The 21,763-nt window shown below is 43.1% G+C and overlaps 1 protein-coding gene across 1 annotated transcript in view; it reads right to left on the bottom strand.

The window, feature by feature from the left end:
* mrtfba (myocardin related transcription factor Ba) overlaps nucleotides 1–21,763 on the bottom strand; it is a 55,867-nt gene that overhangs the window by 3,871 nt on the left and 30,233 nt on the right. The window contains 10 exon segments of the mRNA XM_014179672.2: nucleotides 5,604–5,744; nucleotides 5,918–6,076; nucleotides 6,265–7,088; nucleotides 7,091–7,365; nucleotides 10,107–10,357; nucleotides 14,262–14,402; nucleotides 15,444–15,628; nucleotides 16,125–16,362; nucleotides 16,460–16,515; nucleotides 16,616–16,681. Coding sequence (XP_014035147.2) covers nucleotides 5,604–5,744; nucleotides 5,918–6,076; nucleotides 6,265–7,088; nucleotides 7,091–7,365; nucleotides 10,107–10,357; nucleotides 14,262–14,402; nucleotides 15,444–15,628; nucleotides 16,125–16,362; nucleotides 16,460–16,515; nucleotides 16,616–16,681 — 2,336 coding nt within the window.

The raw sequence follows: 21,763 nt of genomic DNA, 5'->3' as shown, positions 1-21,763 counted from the left end.
TTGGGTAAATAAATTAAACTAGCTCCAGTAGGCTAATCTTTTTGAGTGTAGACTATCACTGTATTGTATTATATGGCCTGGAATTACACACCTCGTTCAAACCACGATAAAGCAGAGCGAGAACATTGAATTCTGGTGCAGCACAAGAGGCCTATAAAGTCACAAGTACAGGCTAGCGTGTTGGATTTACATTTCTCATAATATTTCCACGTTATTAGCCTACCTCCTCTCTCTCTCTTTAGTGTTCTTTCATTCCTTCCTCGCTTTCAACAGTGAAATTAAATACGTTTTGTTGTCCTCATCTTCATCATTCTAATGACATGCTTGAATAATGTATGACTAGAATTAGATGCAGACGGCTTTCACTTCTCTTCACGAGCATTGAATGGTTATGGGTCTGAATAATTAACTGCTATAGCCTACCGCCATCGAGAGTTCACGCTTCTTTCAAACTACCTGGGAGTTCTATTGGGCTGCTATATTTAACATTCAGAAAAAAAGAGCTTCCGTCCCTCGTTGAATAGACTATACGTATAAGAAATGCTAAAAGCATAATGTCCAGAAAGCTATTCTAGTCTAGCTTTTTTTGCATGGGACTCCAAGAGCTAAGGAGCATTTTTTTACAGAGAGTCCAACGGAGCACAGATGCTTGCGTATTGCGCAAGAGACAAGGCTATAAATTAGAAGCTTATTATGCATAACCCATCATTAATTACCTAAATATAAGGCACTGATTGTATTACCTGGCCTCTGTAAATTGGTGAAGAATCAGCTTGATCGCCCTCTGTCTAAGACGCTTGGACCTTATTTTTCGATATTGTAAGTGATTTCGTTAACAAAACTCCCCCATAAAGAAAATGAGAATTAAAAACAGGTTCAGCCTCTGGTTCGATCGTGATCTTGCAGAGTTACTCCACCACGAGAATTGCATTTGGCGAATGGCTCGGCACACGCATACTCAGGCATACTCTTGTTCAGGCAAATGAGAAATAAGTGCACTCAGGCTGTCTGGCAGGCCAAAGTTAGTTACTTTAACCTGTTGGGGCTAGGGGGCAGTATTTTCACGGCTGGATAAAAAAACGTACCCGATTTAATCTGGTTACTAATCCTACCCAGTAACTAGAATATGCATATACTTATTATATATGGATAGAAAACACCCTAAAGTTTCTAAAACTGTTTGAATGGTGTCTGTGAGTATAACAGAACTCATTTGGCAGGCAAAACCCTGAGACATTTTCTGACAGGAAGTGGATACCTGATGTGTTGAATTACCTTTAAGCCTATGCCATTGAAACACACAGGGGTTGATTAATGTTTTGGCACTTCCTATTGCTTCCACTAGATGTCACCAGCCTTTACAAAGTGTTTTGAGTCTTTTACTGTGAGATCTGACCGAACAAGAGCCATGGAACGGTGATGGCCGATTAGACTCTGGTGCGCGAGTTCATGTTGGGTACCCTCGTTCCAATACGTTATAAAAGAGAATGCATTCGTCCACCTTGAATATTATTCATGTTCTGGTTAAAAAAGGCACTAATGATTTATGCTATACAACGTTTGACATGTTTGAACGAACGTAAATATATTTTTTCCCCTCGTTCATGACGAGAAGTCCGGCTGGCTTAGATCATGTGCTAACAACACGGATCTTTTTGGATATAAATGATGAGCTTTTTTGAACAAAACTACATTCGTTATGGACCTGGGATTCCGGGAAGTGACATCTGATGAAGAGAATCAAAGGTAATGGATTATTTACATAGTATTTTCGATTTTAGATCTCTCCAACATGGCCGTTTGTCTGTATAGCAAAGCATATTTTTCTGGGCGCAGTGCTCAGATTATTGCAAAGTGTGATTTCCCAGTAAGGTTATTTTTAAATCTGGCAAGTTGATTGCGTTCAAGAGATGTAAATCTATAATTCTTTAAATGACAATATAATATTTTACCAATGTTTTCTAATTTTAATTATTTAATTTGTGGTGCTGACTTGACTGCCGGTTATTGGAGGGAAACGATTTCCTCAACATCAATGCCATAGTAAAATGCTGTTTTTGGATATAAATATGAACTTGATAGAACTAAAAATGCATGCATTGTCTAACATAATGTCCTAGGAGTGTCATCTGATGGAGATTATAAAAGGTTAGTGCATAATTTTAGCTGGTTTTATGGTTTTGGTGACCCTGTCTTTGAATTGACAAAACATTACACACAGCTATTGTCAATGTACTCTCCTAACATAATCTAACTTTATGCTTTCGCCGTAAAACCTTTTTGAAATCGGACAACGTGGTTAGATTAAGGAGATGTTTATCTTTCAAAGGGTGTAAGATAGTTGTATGTTTGAAAAATTTGAATTTTGACATTTATTTGGTTTCAAATTTGCCGCTCTTGAAATGCACCTGCTGTTGATGGAGTGCACCACGGGGGGGACGCTAGCGTCCCACCTAGCCCATAGAGGTTAAGGAGCAGTTCTCCCTCTTTGGGTCTAACCCCAAGAAGTTCTGGAAAACGGTTAAAAGACCTGGAGAATAAACCCTCCGCCTCACAGCTGCCCATGTCCCTTAAAGTTGATGGTTTGGTTGTTACTGACAGGAAGCACATGGCTGAGCTTTTTAATCACTACTTCATTAATCAGGATTCCTATTTGACTCAGCCATGCCTCCTTGCCCGTCCAAAATTTCCTCATCTCCCACCCCTTATAATGCGACTAGCCCCGATGCTCCTCCCTCTTTTTCCCCTGCCCCGCTACAAAGTTTCTCCCTGCAGGCAGTCACTGAGTCCGAGGTGCTAAAGGAGCTCCTTAAACTTGACCCCAGAAAAACATCTGGGTCAGATGGTTAAGACCCATTCTTCTTTAAGGTTGCTGCCCCTATAATCGCCAAGCCTATCTCTGACCTTTTAACCTGTCTCTCCTCTCTGGTGAGGTTCCCATTGCTTGGAAGGCAGCCACGGTTCGTCCTTTATTTAAAAGGGGAGATCAAACTGTTATAGGCCTATTTCTATTTTGCCTTGTTTATCAAAAGTGTTGGAAAAACTTGTCAATCAACTGACTGGCTTTCTTGATGTCTATAGTATTCTCTCTGGTATGCAATCTGGTTTCCGCTCAGGTTATGGATGTATCACTGCAACCTTAAAAGGTCCTCAATGATGTCACCATTGCCCTTGATTCTAAGCAATGTTGTGCTGCTATTTTTATTGACTTGGCCAAAGCTTTTGATAGTGTAGACCATTCCATTCTTTGGGCCGGCTAAGGAGTATTGGTGTCTCTAAGGGGTCTTTGGCCTGGTTTGCTAACTACCTCTCTCAAAGAGTGTAGTGTATAAAGTCAGAACATCTGCTGTCTCAGCCACTGCCTGTCACCAAGGGTGTACCCCAAGGCTCTATCCTAGGTCCCACGCTCTTCTCCATTTACATCAACATAGCTCAGGCAGTAGGAAGCTCTCTCATCCATTTATATGCAGATATGCAGAGTCTTATACTCAGCTGGCCCCTCCCTGGATTTTGTGTTAAATGCTCTACAACCATGCTTTCTTAGTGTCCAACAAGCTTTCTCTGCACTTAACCTTGTTCTGAACACCTCCAAAACAAAGGTCATGTGGTTTGGTAAGAAGAATGCCTCTCTCCCCACAGGTGTTATTACTACCTCTGAGGGTTTATAACTTGAGGTAGTCACCTCATACAAGTACTTGGGAGTATGGATAGACGGTACACTGTACTTCTCTCAGCACATATCAAAGCTGCAGTCTAAAGTTAAATCTAGATTTGGTTTCCTCTATCGTAATCACCCAGCTGCCAAACTGACCCTGATTCAGATGACCATCCGACCATCCTACCCTCTTAGGGCTCACTCCCCCCTATCTGAGATATCTACTGCAGCCCTCATCCTCCACATACAACACCCGTTCTGCCAGTCACATTCCGTTAAAGGTCCCCAAAGCACACACATCCCTGGGTCGCTCGTCTTTTCAGTTCGCTGCAGCTAGGGACTGGATCGAGCTGCAACAAAACACTCAAACTGGACAGTTTTATCTCAATCTCGTCATTCAAAGACTCTGTCATGGACACGCTTACTGACAGTTGTGGCTGCTTGCATGATGTATTGTTGTCTCTACCTTCGTGCCCTTTGTGCTGTTGTCTGTGCCCAATAACGTTTGTACCCTGTTTTGTGCTGTAACCATGTTGTGTTGCTACCATGTTGTCTTAGGTCTCTCTCTATGTAGTGATGCGTGTTTTGTCCTATATTTGTATTTCATTTATTTATATTTTTAATCCCAGCCCCCGTCCCGGCAGGAGGCCTTTTGACTTTTGGTAAGCCGTCATTATAAATAAGAATGTGTTGTCAACTGACTTGCCTAGTTAAATAAAAATAAAACCTGAAAGAGGTAGGCTAGGATATCTATATATCAATCTTGAACAGGATGATCTGTTTTGGATGCAATTTCAATGGAGTTGGAGAGATCAAGACTGCAAGAGAGTATTTGCATGTGCACTGACTTAAAGCAATAATATTTATATTTAATTTATTTGATTTAACCTTTATTGAACTAGGCAAGTCAGTTAAGAACAAATTCTTATTTACAATGACGGCCTACCCCGGCCAAACCATAATCCGGACAACGCTGGGCCAATTGTGCGCCACCCTACGGGACTCTCAATCACGGCCGGTTGTGATAGAGCCTGATATCTATTTGTTTTATTTAACCCTTATTTTACCAGGTAAGTTGACTGAGAACACATTGCCATTTACAGCAACAACTTGGGGAATAGTTACAGGGGAGATGAATGAGCCAATTGCAAACTGGGGATGATTAAGTGACCATGATGGTATGCCAGGACACCGGGGTTAACACCCCTACTCTTACAATAAGTGCCATGGGATCTTTAATGACCACAGAGAGTCAGGACACCCGTTTAACGTCCCATCCCGAAAGACGGCACCCTACACATGGCAATGTCCCCAATCACTGCCCTGGGGTATTGGGATAAAAAAAAAAGGGTGCCTCCTACTGGCCCTCCAACACCACTTCCAGCAGCATCTGGTCTCCCATCTAGGGACTGACCAGGACCAACCCTGCTTAGCTTCAGAAGCAAGCCAGCAGTGGAATGCAGGGTGGTATGCTGCTGGCATGAACCAGGGTCTGTAGTGACGCCTCTAGCACTGAGATGCAGTGCCTTAGACCTGTTTTAAAACTCTGCAGCTGCAATAAAATAAAAAATAATAATCTTCGATACAATTAAAAAATAAGTTGATCCCCGAAAGCCAGATGGAGATGTGTAAATGAGATGCTCATTCGGGCTTTATATTACTGCAGCAAATGTAGGACTACCGGTCACAATAAAATGTTACCATGAGATGATAGGTCTTTACGTAGATGGGCTGTCTGTCCCCGACCTAAGCTTTGATGATTCATCATGCATTGACCAGAGAGAGGGCCATAGAGAACTCAGATGTAGACATTGCATATAATTTAACTTCATGCTGTTCATACAAATTTGATTATAATTTACCGGTTTCTCGCAGTTATTTATGCCGGGAAAAGGGCGTGGTTTTGGGCAGTAAATCTTGGTAAATGCCATTCAACCCTAGTGTTCACCTGTGTGAGGTTGTTGGCCTGCTGCAGGTTGCGGGTCTGTTTAACTGCATCCTCGTAGCGGGGTGGCTCCCTGGTCTTGGGGGGCTGGGTAACGAGGGAGGAGGGGTGGAGGATGAAGGCGGGCTGGGATGGAGAGGGGGACTGGAGGAATTGAGAGAATAGGAAAACATTTAACACAACCTACCTGGTCTGTAACAAAGACTCATATACTGAATGTAAGATTTGAAAGAGAAAGGTAGGTTTGCAATATGTATTTTGCATCACATTTAGGTTAGAGTATGATGTTTTCCTAATGATAAATAGAGAAAGCGTACCTTGTTAACAGGCCCATTGGAAAGGTTGTGGATGGGTGAAGCCCCACGGGAAGAGAGCCTGTTATCTGGGGAGCTGCTCAGGAAACACTGGGGAGGCATGTCGGGCCTAGTCTGGTTCTCCACCATCCCAGAGCCAGGGCTGTTACAAACTGTAACAGTCTGTAGAAAAGACAGAAGGGGGTAAAAATACAGGATCGTAGTGTTAAAGAAACCAATTAACTAGCCTGCTAATATCAACGCACTTGCTAAGTCTAGGGGTCTTACGCCTAGTTAACTGGTCTGTAACCTGATTTAAGATGTGCATCAATGTGAGAAATCAGTGTATGAGCACCGTGACTTGAAATCACCTGCAAAATGTGGTTGTGATTAGTTATCTGCTGAGTGGAGGCTGTCTCCATCTTGGTGGTATGCAGCTGGGAGATGGAGGCTTGCATCAGACCTGGGGCTTGATTTGACAACGTAGCCTGGAGGACAGGAAGGAGGATCTGAGTAGAGCCATCCTGGGCCGTGAGTAGGGTCTGGGAAACAGGCTGGCCTAGAACCTGGGACACTCTCCCCTGGTGGCTGATGAAGAACTGGGGCAGGCTGGGGGCCGGATTGGGCTGGGAATGGGGTCTGGAGTTACAAATGACATCCTCTACCTTCACCACAGTGGGGATAGTCTGGGGGGCCAGGGTTGAGTTAACCATGGCTGAGCAGTTAGGAAGGACCCTGCCTTCCATTTTGACTGCGTTGGAGGTCTGGATCATGGGGACAGGGTCTGAGGGTCCCTGGGTCTTCTTCTCCACCCCCAGCTGCATCTTGAGCTCCTCCACCAGCCTCTGCTCCTGCTCCAGCTTCCTCATCAGCTCCTCGATCTGACGTTCCTTCTCATGGAGCCGCCGGTCCTTCTCCTCCGGGACAACACCCAGCCCAAGGTGGGACATCCCAGTGCCTGTCCGACAGAGGCTCACCCTCTGGGGGTCGCAAAGGAGCGTGGATACCCTGGGCATCCCTCCATCGTCTCTGAAGGTGGCGAGGTCTGTGGGGATTGGGGACACTGGGGGTGTGGCGCTCATGCTCTCTGGTGCCACCTGGTGGGCAGGTAAGAGAAGTGCAGGGGATGAGCCAACCTCTATGGGAACTGAGGAGGGGAGGGTTTTAGGGCCAGGGCTTGGGACTGTGGTAGGGGGGTGCTGGGACTCTCCTGGTAGGGCTTCAGCCTCTCGATGAGATCAGTCTTGGTCCCCGAGACAGGGAGGCTTCGCAATTTCAGCTCCAGTTTCAACTCGGCCACCTTCATGTCCTCCAGGTTAGGAGGCAGGTGGCCAGGCTTGCGGTTGGACAGGCTGTTGTTGGGACGGACAGGGGCGGGAGGAGGGACAGTGACATGGGGGGCAGGAGGCAGGGACAGCACTATAGAGGTTGGCAGGCCGCTCACGCCGCTGTTCTGACCTTCAGCTACAGGCCTGGAGGAGGAGAGGGAGGTGAATGGAGAGAGAAACAAGAGGAAAAGGGAGTGTAAAGAGGGTGGAGTGAGATATGGCAAAGAAGGGAGCGGGGAAATGTGGGGGAAAGAGGGGTGGAGAGAGAGGGAGAAGGGAAATGTGGGGGAAAGAGGGGTGGAGAGAGAGGGAGAAGGGAAATGTGGGGGAAAGAGGGGTGGAGAGAGGGAGAGAAGGGAAATGTGGGGGAAAGAGGGGTGGAGAGAGGGAGAAGGGAAATGTGGGGGAAAGAGAGGGAGAAGGGAAATGTGTTAGCAATATGAAAGGAATAAGAAGCTTCCTCTGCCATGCACCTTAGTACACAATCAGTCAACAGAACAATGCAGAGTTCCAACAATAACTGACATACACAGTTCTAATGGGCCTTGGATCAACTCCCACTAACAGGGAAAATATAGAAAAGGCCAAAACAACATCCTACAGGTTATTAATATCATTACAGAGGATTTGTTATTGGAAACTAGCTAATTGTCAGTTTGCCATTGAGACCATTGGAAACAACAACAGTTGGTTTGCTTTTTAGGTACTTTCCAGCTAACATAATGCTCTCTTGTAAACCTTTGTTTGAACAACAGGTAGACAGATTTCGTCATTACGTCAGAGGTTATTAACCTAGTAGGGGGAAATTAGAGGTCTTCACGGGTCCAAATAGTTGGACTCGTTCTGAAATGGATCCATGGCTTTCCCACCTGACATGCTTAAATATATCTATTTTCTTTTAACAAAGTACAGTCAGACGTGTTCCGAAAAGGCCCGTGGAAAAACAAACCTGTGGTAAAAACAGACCCGTGCTGGTTTGGATCCGAGAGATCCGTTCAGATCCGAGAGTAGAAAGAGAGGGAGGAAGAAACCTCCGACTGGGTGCTGCCAGCGCAATCAATAAACAAGTGATATTGGGCAAATAATCCACAGTTACGTGTCCTTAACTGCCTAGAACTAATTTTTTTAACTATTCGTTGCATTTCGATGTGTAGCATATTCAAAACTTTATAGCCATAAATGTCCACCTCACATTGGCTACGCATGGCCTGTCTGCAATGAACTTGAAACATTGTATCAACTGACACAGCTGTAAGCTATTTGTGCAAGGGATAAGAAGTAAATCAGGTATTTTATGATGTTTCCAATTCTTTTAAGTGAACTGGTGTAAATTATTTTTAAAACAGCTGGTTTAGATTCGTAAATAGGCCGGCAATAATAATAAACAACAATAATGATCAAACAAATGAAAAATACAAAAAATAAATACATCAAAGTCAGAAAATTGCATGAAACCTGAATAGCGAGTTGCACACAGTCCACTTGGCCGCGCCAACGTTCTCCTCATCTTTGTCCACTATAATATTAAAACTTGGCGGCTTCTTTTCACTATACTCCTTCTCCTCTAACTTTCGTTTTACTTCAATGAAAAAGGCCTCCATCTTAGCAATCAACAGTAGCCTAGGCCAGTGGTTCCCAACCAGGACTCATGAGACCATAGGCTTACTAGGCACATGACAGGGTTACTTTAGGGGTACTCCGGGCAGAGCCAAATACAGTTGGTGGTACAGTAACTGAAAAATGATGGGAACCACTGGCCTAGACCAAGGCTCCTTTCACTCACATTCTCTCTCTCCCCTCAGCAGCAGGGGCATGTGAGGTGAGCAGCCGGAACCAGTTTCAAATGGACCTGAGCTATACATTTGATTGAGTTGCAATTGGCTGACACAAATAACAAGCTTGCACAGTTCTAATCACTTCACACGCAATTATATCAGACCCGACCCCAATACGAGACAAAAGTCTGAATTTAGGACCCGGACTTAGTGTTGGGCGGCATCCAGATTTTCATACTGTCATACTGTTTTTGTACCCTACTGGGGTATAAGGTATTACTAAATATGCACACAAGGGGCGGTATTTCAAAAAAATGTATGCCCAAAACAATTTAGGCAACCGGGATCTTGATCCAAGAGGGGAATGAATGTCTCTGCTGTAACCAAGGTTAATCTTGAAATCTAGCCACTTCGCTAGCAATTTAGCAAACCAAATACATAGCTGGAGCCCTGAGCTGGATATCATTTGACAGATTTCTTATAGTTATACTTCATTTAAAGGAAAATTCCACCCAAAAACTATCTTTTAGTATTTGTTTCATTAGTCCATTATAGACATAAACACAAAATGTTTTGCTTGTCAGCAATCTAGTTTTCAAGATTTGGTGATGATTTCTGTATTTTGAAAGTTACAATATGATGTAAAACACAGCATCATATGATGATAAATGCATCATACAGGGATGATTTCTGTATTTTGAAAGTTACATACAGTATCTTGAAAACTTGATTGCTGACAAGCAAAACATTTTGTGACTATGTCAACAATGGACTAAAGAAACAAATACCAAAATATAGTTTTTAGGTGGAATTTTCCTATAAGTTACAAGCAGTGGCGTAGCACGCACACCAGCGAGGCGGGGGTGCCGCCAACCCCCCGGTATTGAAAATCATACCATCTGTATTTTTTAAATATACTGTTTATACCGCAAAACCAGGGTATAGCCCAAGCCTACCCGGACCCGCTCAGATCTCGGAATTTCAGGTCTGTTGAGCCTCTGGGGCAAATGCTAACTTAAATCACATTTTTACTTAGCCTCCCATTGACAAAGTTTCGATTTGACCCCAGGAGTGTTATTTTTTTGCCCTGATATGACAGTAATATCCTACTTTAAGGGTGCTGGGAGGATGGTGTGGTAGTTGTAGTGCTGCTGCTGCTGTTGGTTGAGGATCTGCAGCTGGAGGAAGAGTTGCTGCTGGTGGAGGATCTTGGCGTAGGATGAGTCCATGGGGGCATCGCTGGCCTCCTGTTTCTGGTCTGGGGGGACATACTGGTGGTACTTTAACTTCTTTACCCGGGGCTTTGGCTCCTTGCCCTTCTTACTGCGATTCCTCTCTCCCGGCTGTTTGGGCTGGCTTTGCTGTGGGATAGAGGAGAAACATCAAGATAAAGAAGATGCACATGATTGAAAACTAGTCAGTCTGCCTTTTGTTCACCTGACTTAGAATTCCTCACAATCAAATGCCGACCGCATTATCTACCAAGAGAATTCTCTTCGATCATAATCACAGTCGTGTATATCCCCCCCCAAGCAGACACATGGACGGCCCTGAAAGAACTTCATTTGACTCTATGTAAACTGGAAACCACATATCCTGAGGCTGCATTTATTGTAGCCGGGGATTTTAACAAGGCTAATCTGAAAACAAGGCTCCCCAAATTCTATCAACATATCGGTTGTGCTACCAGGGCTGGCAAAACCCTAGACCACTGTTATTCTAACTTCCGCGACGCATATAAGGCCCTCCCCCTCCCTCCCTTTGGAAAAGCTGACCACGACTCCATTTTGTTGCTCCCAGCCTATAGACAGAAACTAAAACAGGAAACTCCCGCCCTCAGGTCTGTTCAACGCTGGTCTGACCAATCGGATTCCACGCTTCAAGATTTTTTCGTTCACGTGGACTGGGATATGTTCCGCATTGCGGCGAACAACAACATTGACGAATACACTGACTCGGTGTGCGAGTTCATTAACAAGTGCATCGGTGATGTTGTACCCACAGCATTTATTAAAACATTCCCCAACCAGAAACCGTGGATTGATGGCAGCATTCGCGCAAAACTGAACGCGCGAACCACTGCTTTTAAATCAGGGCAAAGTAAAAGTGTAATAGTTTAAATCAGGGCAAACTTTTACATGACCGAATACAAACAGTGTAGCTATTCCCTCCGCAAGGCAATCAAACAAGCTAAGCGTCAGTATAGAGACAAAGTAGAGTCGCAATTCAACGGCTCAGACACGAGAGGTATGTGGCAGGGTCTACAGTCAATCACGGACTACAAAAGAAAAATCAGCCCCATCGCGGATCACGATGCCTTGCTCCCAGACAGACTGAACAACTTCTTTGCTCGCTTTGAGGACAATACAGTGCCACTGACACGGCCCGCTACCAAAGCCTGCGGGCTCTCCTCCTCCGTGGACAACGTGAGTGAAACATTTAAACGTGTTAACCCTCGCAAGGCTGCCGGCCCAGACGGCATCCCCGGCCGCGTCCTCAGAGCACGCGCAGACTAGCTGGCTGGTGTGTTTACAGACATATTCAATCAACCCTTATCCCAGTCTGCTGTCCCCACATGCTTCAAGAGGGCCACCATTGTTCCTGTTCCCAAGAAAGCTAAGGTAAATGAGCTAAATGACTACCGCCCTGTAGCACTCACTTCCGTCATCATGAAGTGCTTTGAGAGACTAGTCAAGGATCATATCACCTCCACCCTACCTGACACCCTAGACCCACTCCAATTTGCTTACCGACCCAATAGGTCCACAGACGACGCAATCGCCATCACACTGCCCTAACCCATCTGGACAAGAGGAATACCTATGTAAGAATGCTGTTCATCGATTACAGCTCAGCATTTAACACCATAGTACCCTCCAAACTCGTCATTAAGCTCGAGACCCTGGGTCTCGACCCCGCCCTGTGCAACTGGGTCCTGGACTTCCTGACGGGCCGCCCCCAGGTGGTGAGGGTAGGTAACAACATCTCCCCCCCACTGATCCTCAACACTGGGTCCCCACAAGGGTGCGTTCTCAGCCCTCTCCTGTACACCCACGACTGCGTGGCCATGCACGCCTCCAACTCAATCATCAAGTTTGCAGACGACACTATAGTGGTAGGCTTGATTACCAACAATGACGAGACGGCCTACAGGGAGGAGGTGAGGGCCCTTGGAGTGTGGTGTCAGGAAAATAACCTCACACTCAACGTCAACAAAACAAAGGAGATGATCGTGGACTTCAGGAAACAGCAGATGGAGCAGCACCCTATCCACATCGACGGGACAGTAGTGGAGAAGGTGGAGAGTATTAAGTTCCTCGGCGTACACATCACGGACAAACTGAAATGGACCACCCACACAGACAGCGTGGTGAAGAATGCGCAGCAGCGCCTCGGCTTGTCACCAAAAACACTCTCAAACTTTTACAGATGCACAATCGAGAGCATCCTGTCGGGCTGTATCACCGCCTGGTACGGCAGTTGCTCCGCCCATAACCGGAAGGCTCTCCAGAGGGTAGTGAGGTCTGCACAACGCATCACCGGGTGCAAACTACCTGCCCTCCAGGACACTTACAACACTCGATGTCACAGGAAGGCCAAAACGATCATCAAGGACAACAACCACCAGAGCCACTGCCTGTTCACCCCGCTATCATCCAGAAGGCGAGGTCAGTACAGGTGCATCAAAGCTGGGACCGAGAGACTGAAAAACAGCTTCTATCTCAAGGCCATCAGACTGTTAAACAGCCATCACTAACATTGAGTGGCTGCTGCCAACATACTGACTCAAATCTCTAGCCACTTTAATAATGGGAAAATTGATAGAATCAATTTATCACTAGCCACTTTATACTATTTATATTATATAATGTTTACATAACCTGCATTATTCATCTCATATGTAAATACTGTACGCTATACCATCTACTGCATCTTGCCATCTTGATGTAATTAGATGTATCACTAGCCACTTTAAACAATGCCACTCTATATAATGTTTTCATAACCTACATTATTCATCTCATATGTATATACTGTACGCTATACCATCTACTGCATCTTGCCATCTTGATGTAATTAGATGTATCACTAGCCACTTTAAACAATGCCACTCTATATAATGTTTTCATAACCTACATTACTCATCTCATATGTATATACTGTACTCTATACAATCTACTGCATCTTGCCATCTTGATGTAATGTATCACTAGCCACCTTAAACAATGCCACTCTATATAATGTTTTCATAACCTTCATTACTCATCTCATATGTATATACTGTACTCTATACCATCTACTGCATCTTGCCATCTTGATGTAATGTATCACTAGCCACTTTAAACAATGCCACTCTATATAATGTTTTCATAACCTACATTACTCATCTCATATGTATATACTGTACTCTATACCATCTACTGCATCTTGCCATCTTGATGTAATGTATCACTAGCCACTTTAAACAATGCCACTCTATATAATGTTTTCATAACCTACATTACTCATCTCATATGTATATACTGTACTCTATACCATCTACTGCATCTTGCCATCTTGATGTAATTAGATGTATCACTAGCCACCTTAAACAATGCCGCTTTATATGTTTTCATACCCTGCATTACTCATCTCATATGTATATACTGTACGCTATACCATCTACTGCATCTTGCCATCTTGATGTAATTAAATGTATCACTAGCCACTTTAAACAATGCCACTTCATATAATGTTTACATACCCTACATTACTCATCTCATATGTATATACTGTACTCTATACCATCTACTGCATCTTGCCTATGCCGTTCGGCCATCACTCATTTATATATTTTTATGTACATATTCGTATTAATTCCTTTACACTTGTATGTATTAGGTAGTTGTTGTGGAATTGTTAGGTTATATTACTTGTTAGATATTACTGCATGGTCAGAACTAGAAGCACAAGCATTTCGCTACACTTGCATTAACACCTGCTAACCATGTGTATGTGACAAATACATTTGATTTTTACAGACTTGTTTTAATGAACAGGGACAGGTCTGACAATCTGTGTTCAGAAGTGACTCAAGTACTGTTTTTTTTCAATGACTGAAAGATGACAATCCAGATTTTAGTACAGAAAGATATATTTACCTTTATTTATTCAGCGATTTGGATTCAATGCTAGTTCAAAGACTGAGCTTTTGTTTCAATGTGAAGTTTGATGTTTAGAAAGTATACTTTCCTAAACAGTAGACAGAACAATGTGTCTGCTTACTTTCACTAGGGTGGGCCCTGGCTTTGAAGGAACGACAGTGACGATTGGCTGAGACGCGGGTGCTGGGCGACTGACTGGCAGCTCTTTGGTGGAGAGAGCTTTGAGGAAGTCTGCCGTTGTCTGGGTGACAACAGGAAAGGGCTGGGACAGAAGACAGAAGAACAGATTTCAGTCATAACTGTAAGCCTATAACTTACATAACTAAGTTTCTTGTTAATAATTTGCATTTCTCTGAACATTTACCTAAATTATTACAAACATTCAGGGGTAGACAAAGAAAGAGAGGTATGATTAGGGTTGCAAAGCTACTGGTAATTTACCAAAGTTACTTTGGTCATTTATACTTGGATAATAAAAAATAAAAAAATGTATTCATATACATACACATTTTTTATACACGTGTGTCCATATTTTCCATGAGTTTCTAGTCCAGGTTTCCCTACTCCAGTCCTCAAGTACTCCAGTCCTCAAGTACCTCCATCAGCACACATTTTTGTTGTAGCCCCGGACAAACTCGCCTGATTCAACTCATTGAGAGCTTGATGATTCACTGACAAGTTGAATCAGGTGTGCTTGTCTGCGGCTACAACAAAAATGTGTACTTTTGGAGGGTACCTGAGGACTGGAGTTGGGAAACACTGCTCTAGTGGATAGACCATATTGTTCAAGAGAAAATAGCCTAAGTAATGAAAAAAGCATCTAAAATCAACAACAGCATTATTTTAAATTAACTGAGTCTTTCAACTATAAATCTTTCACAACTGCCACCAGTTTGGTGGCAAAACATTGATAACAAAGACATTGACATAGTAAAATAAATAACTAAAGAAATATACAATATATTTCATGCTGAAGCCCTCATATTAAAACACCAATGGTATTCACTAAGTTGATGGTTTATATATAAGATGTTTTACAGCTATGTCATTAAATGGATAATTTTTTTATATTTTACACAGAGGACCAGACCTGTGATAATCTGTAGTACCCAAAAAGGCCACTAGATGTCATCTTATAAAATTCCCCCCCAAACTTGAAAGCTACCAAAATTCTGGTAGTTTACTGGTAAACTCTGAAAGTTTCAAGTAATATACCCTCCCTTCGCAACTCTAGGTATGATGAAGCATATGTATTGTCCTTCAAAAGGAAATTCAAGTGGATAAAGAACCTCCCTAGTCCTACCTGTAGGATTGTGTGATTGTTGGTTATTGTGGGCAGCGGTGGTGGGCAGGGGGCCTCCAGGGCCCGAGGTTCCCCAGGGGAGGGTGTGGAGGCCTTGGACTCATGGCTGGCCGGCTGCTCTGGAGACAGGGCGTCCCCGCTGTCCTCCTCAAACCCGTACGCGTCCAGCGCTTTGGGGTAGTTTACTGAGGGACCAACACATTCAACATTAACACAGCACATTAACCAAAAGGTCCACATCAAGTTTAGAACGAGGTAAAGGTGAACAAACAGGCCTCAGAATTCTGTGATTTAGGCAGGTTCAGGCTGTCCATCTAATCGTATTTATTATGATCTAAAAAACAAAAGTGATCCTAATTCAGCACTCCTACACTCAGACTCCTGATACTCTCTCTCTCTCTCTCTCTCTCTCTCTCTCTCTCTCTCTCTCTCTCTCTCTCTCTCTCTCTCTCTCTCTCTCTCTCTCTCTCTCTCTCTCTCTCTCTCTCTCTCTCTCTCTCTCTCTCTCTCTCTCTCTCTCTCTCTCTCTCTCTCTCTCTCTCTCTCTCTCTCTCTCTCTCTCTCTCTCTCTCTCTCTCTCTCTCTCTCTCTCTCTCTCTCTCTCTCTCTCTCTCTCTCTCTCTCTCTCTCTCTCTCTCTCTCTCTCTCTCTCTCTCTCTCTCTCTCTCTCTCAGGCCTTACCAATGATGGCCTCCTTGACTCTGGGTTCTACAGGCAGAATGTTCTTTTCTACCAGTTCCATGGGGCCGGGGCGCTGGGCCAGCTTCTCATTCAGGTCGTCAGCCAGCCTGGCCCTCTTCAGCTTCATCTGGGTGGCCTGCAGGGAGGGCTCTGCCCCAGTCTCCTTGAGGATGTGCATTCTGACCAGTTCAGATCTCTCTGGTCGGCTGCGGATCTTGTGTTTCAGGAAGTTTTCAGTCTGGGAAAGGGAAGACGGGGACAGGGCATTTTCAAGAAATGTCCATACAAGAATACTGAATATATTGGGGAATGTATTTGCAAGGCTGAGCTCTTACCCTGGCTCTCTCTAGGCTGCGTATCTGCTCATGAAATGCCGCTGGGCTCTTTAGAGCTGCATGGAGAGAAACACATTGTCAGCTTCTCAACAGACACCTCTAACTCTAACACATAACTCAATTATGACTACATGAAGTGGCAGTGGCCATACTCACGAGGCATGATGCCCTGGTCTACCAGCTGCTCACGGGTACGTCTCTGCTGTAGCCTCAGCTGAAGGACTGTTGGGGGGGAGAGCGAGAAAGAAATGTAGACTCTTCAGTAAACACAACCAGAAACTGCCTGCATCTGCGGGTCTAAAGTCATCATGAGTAACTGAGGAATCTGAGGTTCTGTTAGAACGCTAGACACACAGACCAGCAGAGTTTGGACTCCCACAGCCACCACAATTCACTTCCTTTACCACCAGCAGTGTGACAACAATGGAATGTCCGTCAAATCATTAACAAGCCTGGTTGGTTTCACTTGAATCCCTTTTCTGAACAATAATTGAATTACTTAAAACGGTTTCATTCTTTGTTCCTTTTAGCTGCAGCCAAGGCTAATCAAATCCAGCCTAAACTAATTTCAATAATCAAAAGCATTGGAAAATTGTACAGGAACAGATATCAGGGGGAATTGTGAATTATCTCAAATAGCTAAACAGGCAAAACATGATTTCAAACAGATAAATCAGCTAGCCTACATGTACTTGATTACTAGGCTTGGGCGGTATCTAGATTTTCATACCGTCCTTCTCTCATCCCAGGATTTATGGTATTACCGGCATAGCACACAAGAAAAGCCCATTGGGCCTCTAGTACCAGAAAGCTAACATAATTAGCACAAACTAATAGCGAGATCACATAGACGCTATCAGCTAAATGCTAACGAGTGAAAACGAACATAAACTAATTGCAAAGAGAGCAAAATCCAGATCATAAAGTTATACAAGCATAGCCAATAGCTACCGAATGTCATTTTCGGTGAGTGTGGACATTTACATGCGAAAGTGAATGAGAGAAATTGTGCAAATGAACAAAGTTGTGATGTGCTGCTCTTCAGAAAAGCATGCGTGTACAAGGCACAGATGGGAGAAGAAGAAAAGAAAAAAAAACACTATTAAAAAGAAAAAAAAACACTATTAGGAAGCACAGGGAAGAAATAACTAATCCAGAGCTTTTTGACTTCTGGCATGAAGACATAGGCCATCTACATTTAGTAGTGAATTACATACAAATGTAAAATCACCTCATGTGCACCGCACAACAGAGATTCGCCAATAGACATAGAACGCTACGGACTCACCAGGTCGCTTTCTCCCGTTGTGCTATTTACAAACAAACGTGTGACTGGCTCATCTGAGATGTAAAGTAATGTGACAGGTGGAATGAAGAACGCAGTATGCTCAATCTCCTAACGTATGCACAAGTTGACCGCAGGTATTAACTTAAAAAGTAGCTACAAATATTAATATTTATAGAAAAACTTCAAAGAAATCTTTGACAGTATTTTTATATTTAACTTTTATTTTGACAGGGTAGACAAAGATACCTAGGTCTCTCTTTTCCAAATGTACCCTCTAGAATAAAATATGAAAATATAGAAACAATATAATGTGCATTGGGGAAGAATTCAGACCCTTGACTTTTTCACATTTTGTTACATTACAGCCTTATTCTAAAAAGGAATAATACAAAAAATATCAACCTACACACAATACCCCATAATGAAAAAGCAAAACAGGTTTAAGAAATTTTAGCAAATGTATACATTTTTTCAACAGAATTGCCTTATTTACAGAAGTACTCAGACCCTTTGCTATGAGACTCCACATTGAGCTCAGGTGAATCCCGTTTCCATTGATCATCCTTGAGATGTTTCTACAACGTCATTGGAGTCCACCTGTGGTAAATTCAATTGATTGGACATGATTTGGAAAGACACAAACCTGTCTATATAAGGTCCCACAGTTGACAGTGCATGTCAGAGCAAAAACCAAGCCATCACATTTACGTAAGTATTCAGACCCTTTACTCAGTACTTTGAAGCATCTTTGGCAGTGATTACAGCCTTGAGTCTTCTTGGGTATGACGCTACAAGCTTGGCACATCTGTATTTCGGGAGTTTCTCCCATTCTTCTCTGCAGATGCTCTCAAGCTCTTGTCAGATTGGATGGGGAGCGTTGCTGCACAGCTGTTTTCAGGTCTCTCCAGAGATGATGTTCAAATCGGGTTCAGGTCCGGGCTCTGGCTGGGCCACTCAAAGACATTGAGACTTGTAGCAATGTCTTGTTCCGTTCATCTTTCCCTTGCTCCTGACTAGTCTCCCAGTCCCTGCCACTGAGAAGTAGCTTCCGTCTTGCCACTCTACCATAAAGGTCTGATTGGTGGAGTGCTGCAGAGATGGTTGTCCTTCTGGAAGCTTCTCCCATCTCCACAGAGGAACTCTGGAGCTCTGTCAGAATGACCATTGGGTTCTTGGTCACTTCCCTGACCAAGGCCCTTCTCTCCCGATTGCTCAGTTTGGCCGGGCGGCCAGCTCCAGGAAGAGTCTTGGTGGTTCCAAACTTCTTCCATTAAAGAAGAATGGAGGCCACTGTGTTTTTGGGGAACTTCAATGCTGCAGAAATGTTTTGGTACCCTTCCCCAGATCTGTGGCTCGACACAATCCTGTCTCGGAGCTCTACGGACAATTCCTTCGAACTCATGGCTTGGTTTTGCTCCAACATGCACTGTCAATTGTGGGACCTTAGATAGACAGGTGTGTTTTTCCAAATCATGTCCAATTAATTGAATTTACCACAGGCGGATTCCAAATCAAGTTGTAGAAACATCTCAAGGATGATCAATGGAAACTGGATGCACCTGAGCTAAATTTCAAGTCTCATAGCAAAAGGTCTGAATACTTATGTAAATAAGATATTTTTTTAAACATTTTTTTACTTTTAAACAATTTTAGAATAAGGCTGTAACGTAACAAAATGTGGAAAAGGGGAAGGGGTCTGAATAATTCCCAAATGCACTGTAGGGTGTGTCTTTATATGGAAAAACATACGTTTTAGAATTTCGACCAATCGATTGTCTGAAAAACCAGACAACTATCGGTCAACCAAGATTATTATTTAAAACAAATTGGGGACAGCCCTTATATGAGCGAACACGTTCCACTGGATAACCATCTAATGAGTGAACATGTAATCCATCTGAAACATTCTTACGTGAGTTTAAACACAACATTCATTTTGTACAAGTTTTAAATCAGCAAAGGATTTCTGCATAGCTATGAAATCTGACTGTAGTTTTGAAAAAGCTAGATCAACAGTCGGGGCAATAGCATCATCCGCATATTGATGAATTTGACCATTTTTAGCAGATTGACCAATGGTGTTTGTATAAATAGTGAAGAGAACAGGTCCCAAAAAAGACCTGTGGTACACATTTATGCACTTCAAGAAATTCAGACTTTAACCCATCAATCACGATGGCCAGAATTCTGTCACTAAGATAATCAAGAAATGATGAACAGGCGTCAGAGCTCAGGCCTATAGAGGACAACTTATTAAATAAAATAGCATGATGAACATTATCAAACGCTTTTGACAGGTCCACAAACAAAGCAGCACATTTCATTGTAGTGTCTAAAGCATTGACAAGATCATTAACAACTAAAGTGGTTGTTGTTATATTGCTATGTCCAGGCCCAAACCCTAACTGGTTTACATTCGATGCAGATAAAAAAAGAGCAAAGTTGTAAATTTACCAACGATTCGAGAATCTTAGCTAGACAACGAAGCCTTGAAATGGGGCGATAATGATTAAGATTCCTACTATCCCCACCCTTATGGAGTGGCAGAACAAGAGCTGATTACCAGACTTCTGGAATATTTCCTGATAACAATGTTAAATAAAACAAATGTGGGTTATTGAGCCAACAATGATGGGCGCTACGCACTTAAGCAGACCAGGATCCAATTGGTTGGCCCGTGTGGAATTCCTGTTGTCTATTGCTAGCAAAGCATCCAGGACTTATTATTCTGCAAATAGCCTAAAAGAAAAGCTGAGAATATAATTTCTCTGATCATTCAGCATGTTTCCTTTATCAGCATTCAGACCAATAACATTGTGAACAGGCGTAGAAGTTCTTTCAAAGAGATAGCCTGCCGAAATAAAACGCATCAATGACGGCATTTCTTTCCGTAATGAGGCCAGTATCTAAATTCATTTGTTCTGGTAGAGGAGGAAGTAGAACCCTTCAGGTATTTGACAGTTTTACAGAATTTAGCCGGATTCCTATTACAATTTGAAGGAGCGGTTACATAATAATCATTAGCCTTTCTGGGGGGGTTTTTTGCACAATGATTTGATTCCTCAGTTTCTTAAAAGCTTGCCAGTCTGGACCTAAGCCTGTGTACCCGGCCTTGACACAAGCGTCATCTCTTATGAATGACTTCTGATAAATCCGGAGTGTACAAGGCATTCGATCTTCATTTTTGGAACGGAGCATGATTATCCCCAATAGTATTGACGACTTCTGCAAAGAGGCTAAATGCTATATCAGTTTCAGGGATAGCTGAAATACAATCAAGTTCACTAAAATAAAGTGTAAAAAAGCCTGTTCACTGAATTCTTTTTAGTTCCTCTTTGTGATGACACAAGGCTTAGATTTTAGTATTCTCACATGTATGACACAAACAACTGGGCAATGGTCACTAATGTCTTGGGCGAAGACACTAGTAGAGACAGATTTCTCTGGTGTATTGGTTAAAATAAGACCAATCAGATTTGACTTTGAAGGATCTTTAGGGTTGGGCCGTGTAGACTTAGCCACCAGCTGAGTGAGGTTTAGCTCATTAAACATCTTTTAGATCGTCTGAAGCCTGCATTTCACAATCATAATTCAGGTCACCCAGAATAATAACTTCTGATTTAGTAAAAGAAGGCAAACTAGTTAACTCCGCGAGTGCACAAAAGGTTAGCCGAGGGAGGACAGACTCCTATAACAGTTATGGACGCATTCTTCTCCAGACAAAGGCTTAAAAGATAGTAGCTACAATTTTTGGGCAAGGGAAATGGATTTCACCAAAGAGACAGATTTTTTTGGATAAAAATGGCCACTCCACCACCTCTACTCTGTCTGTCAGCTCTGAACACATGATAACCATTAATATCAGAGTCCAGAATGTCCCCAGATATCCAGGTTTCAGTCAATACCAGAACGTCCAGATTTTTCTGCATAGCCCAGATTTCTGAATGAAATCTAGTTTAGGAAGTAAGCTCCTAATGTTCAGATGCATCAACCCAAGTCCTTTATGATTTTTAAAG

Source organism: Salmo salar, chromosome ssa28 (assembly GCF_905237065.1).
Source record: "Salmo salar chromosome ssa28, Ssal_v3.1, whole genome shotgun sequence".
Classification (NCBI taxonomy): domain Eukaryota; kingdom Metazoa; phylum Chordata; class Actinopteri; order Salmoniformes; family Salmonidae; genus Salmo; species Salmo salar.
Note: the sequence above shows the minus strand (reverse complement) of the source record. Positions and strands in the feature narration are given on the sequence as shown.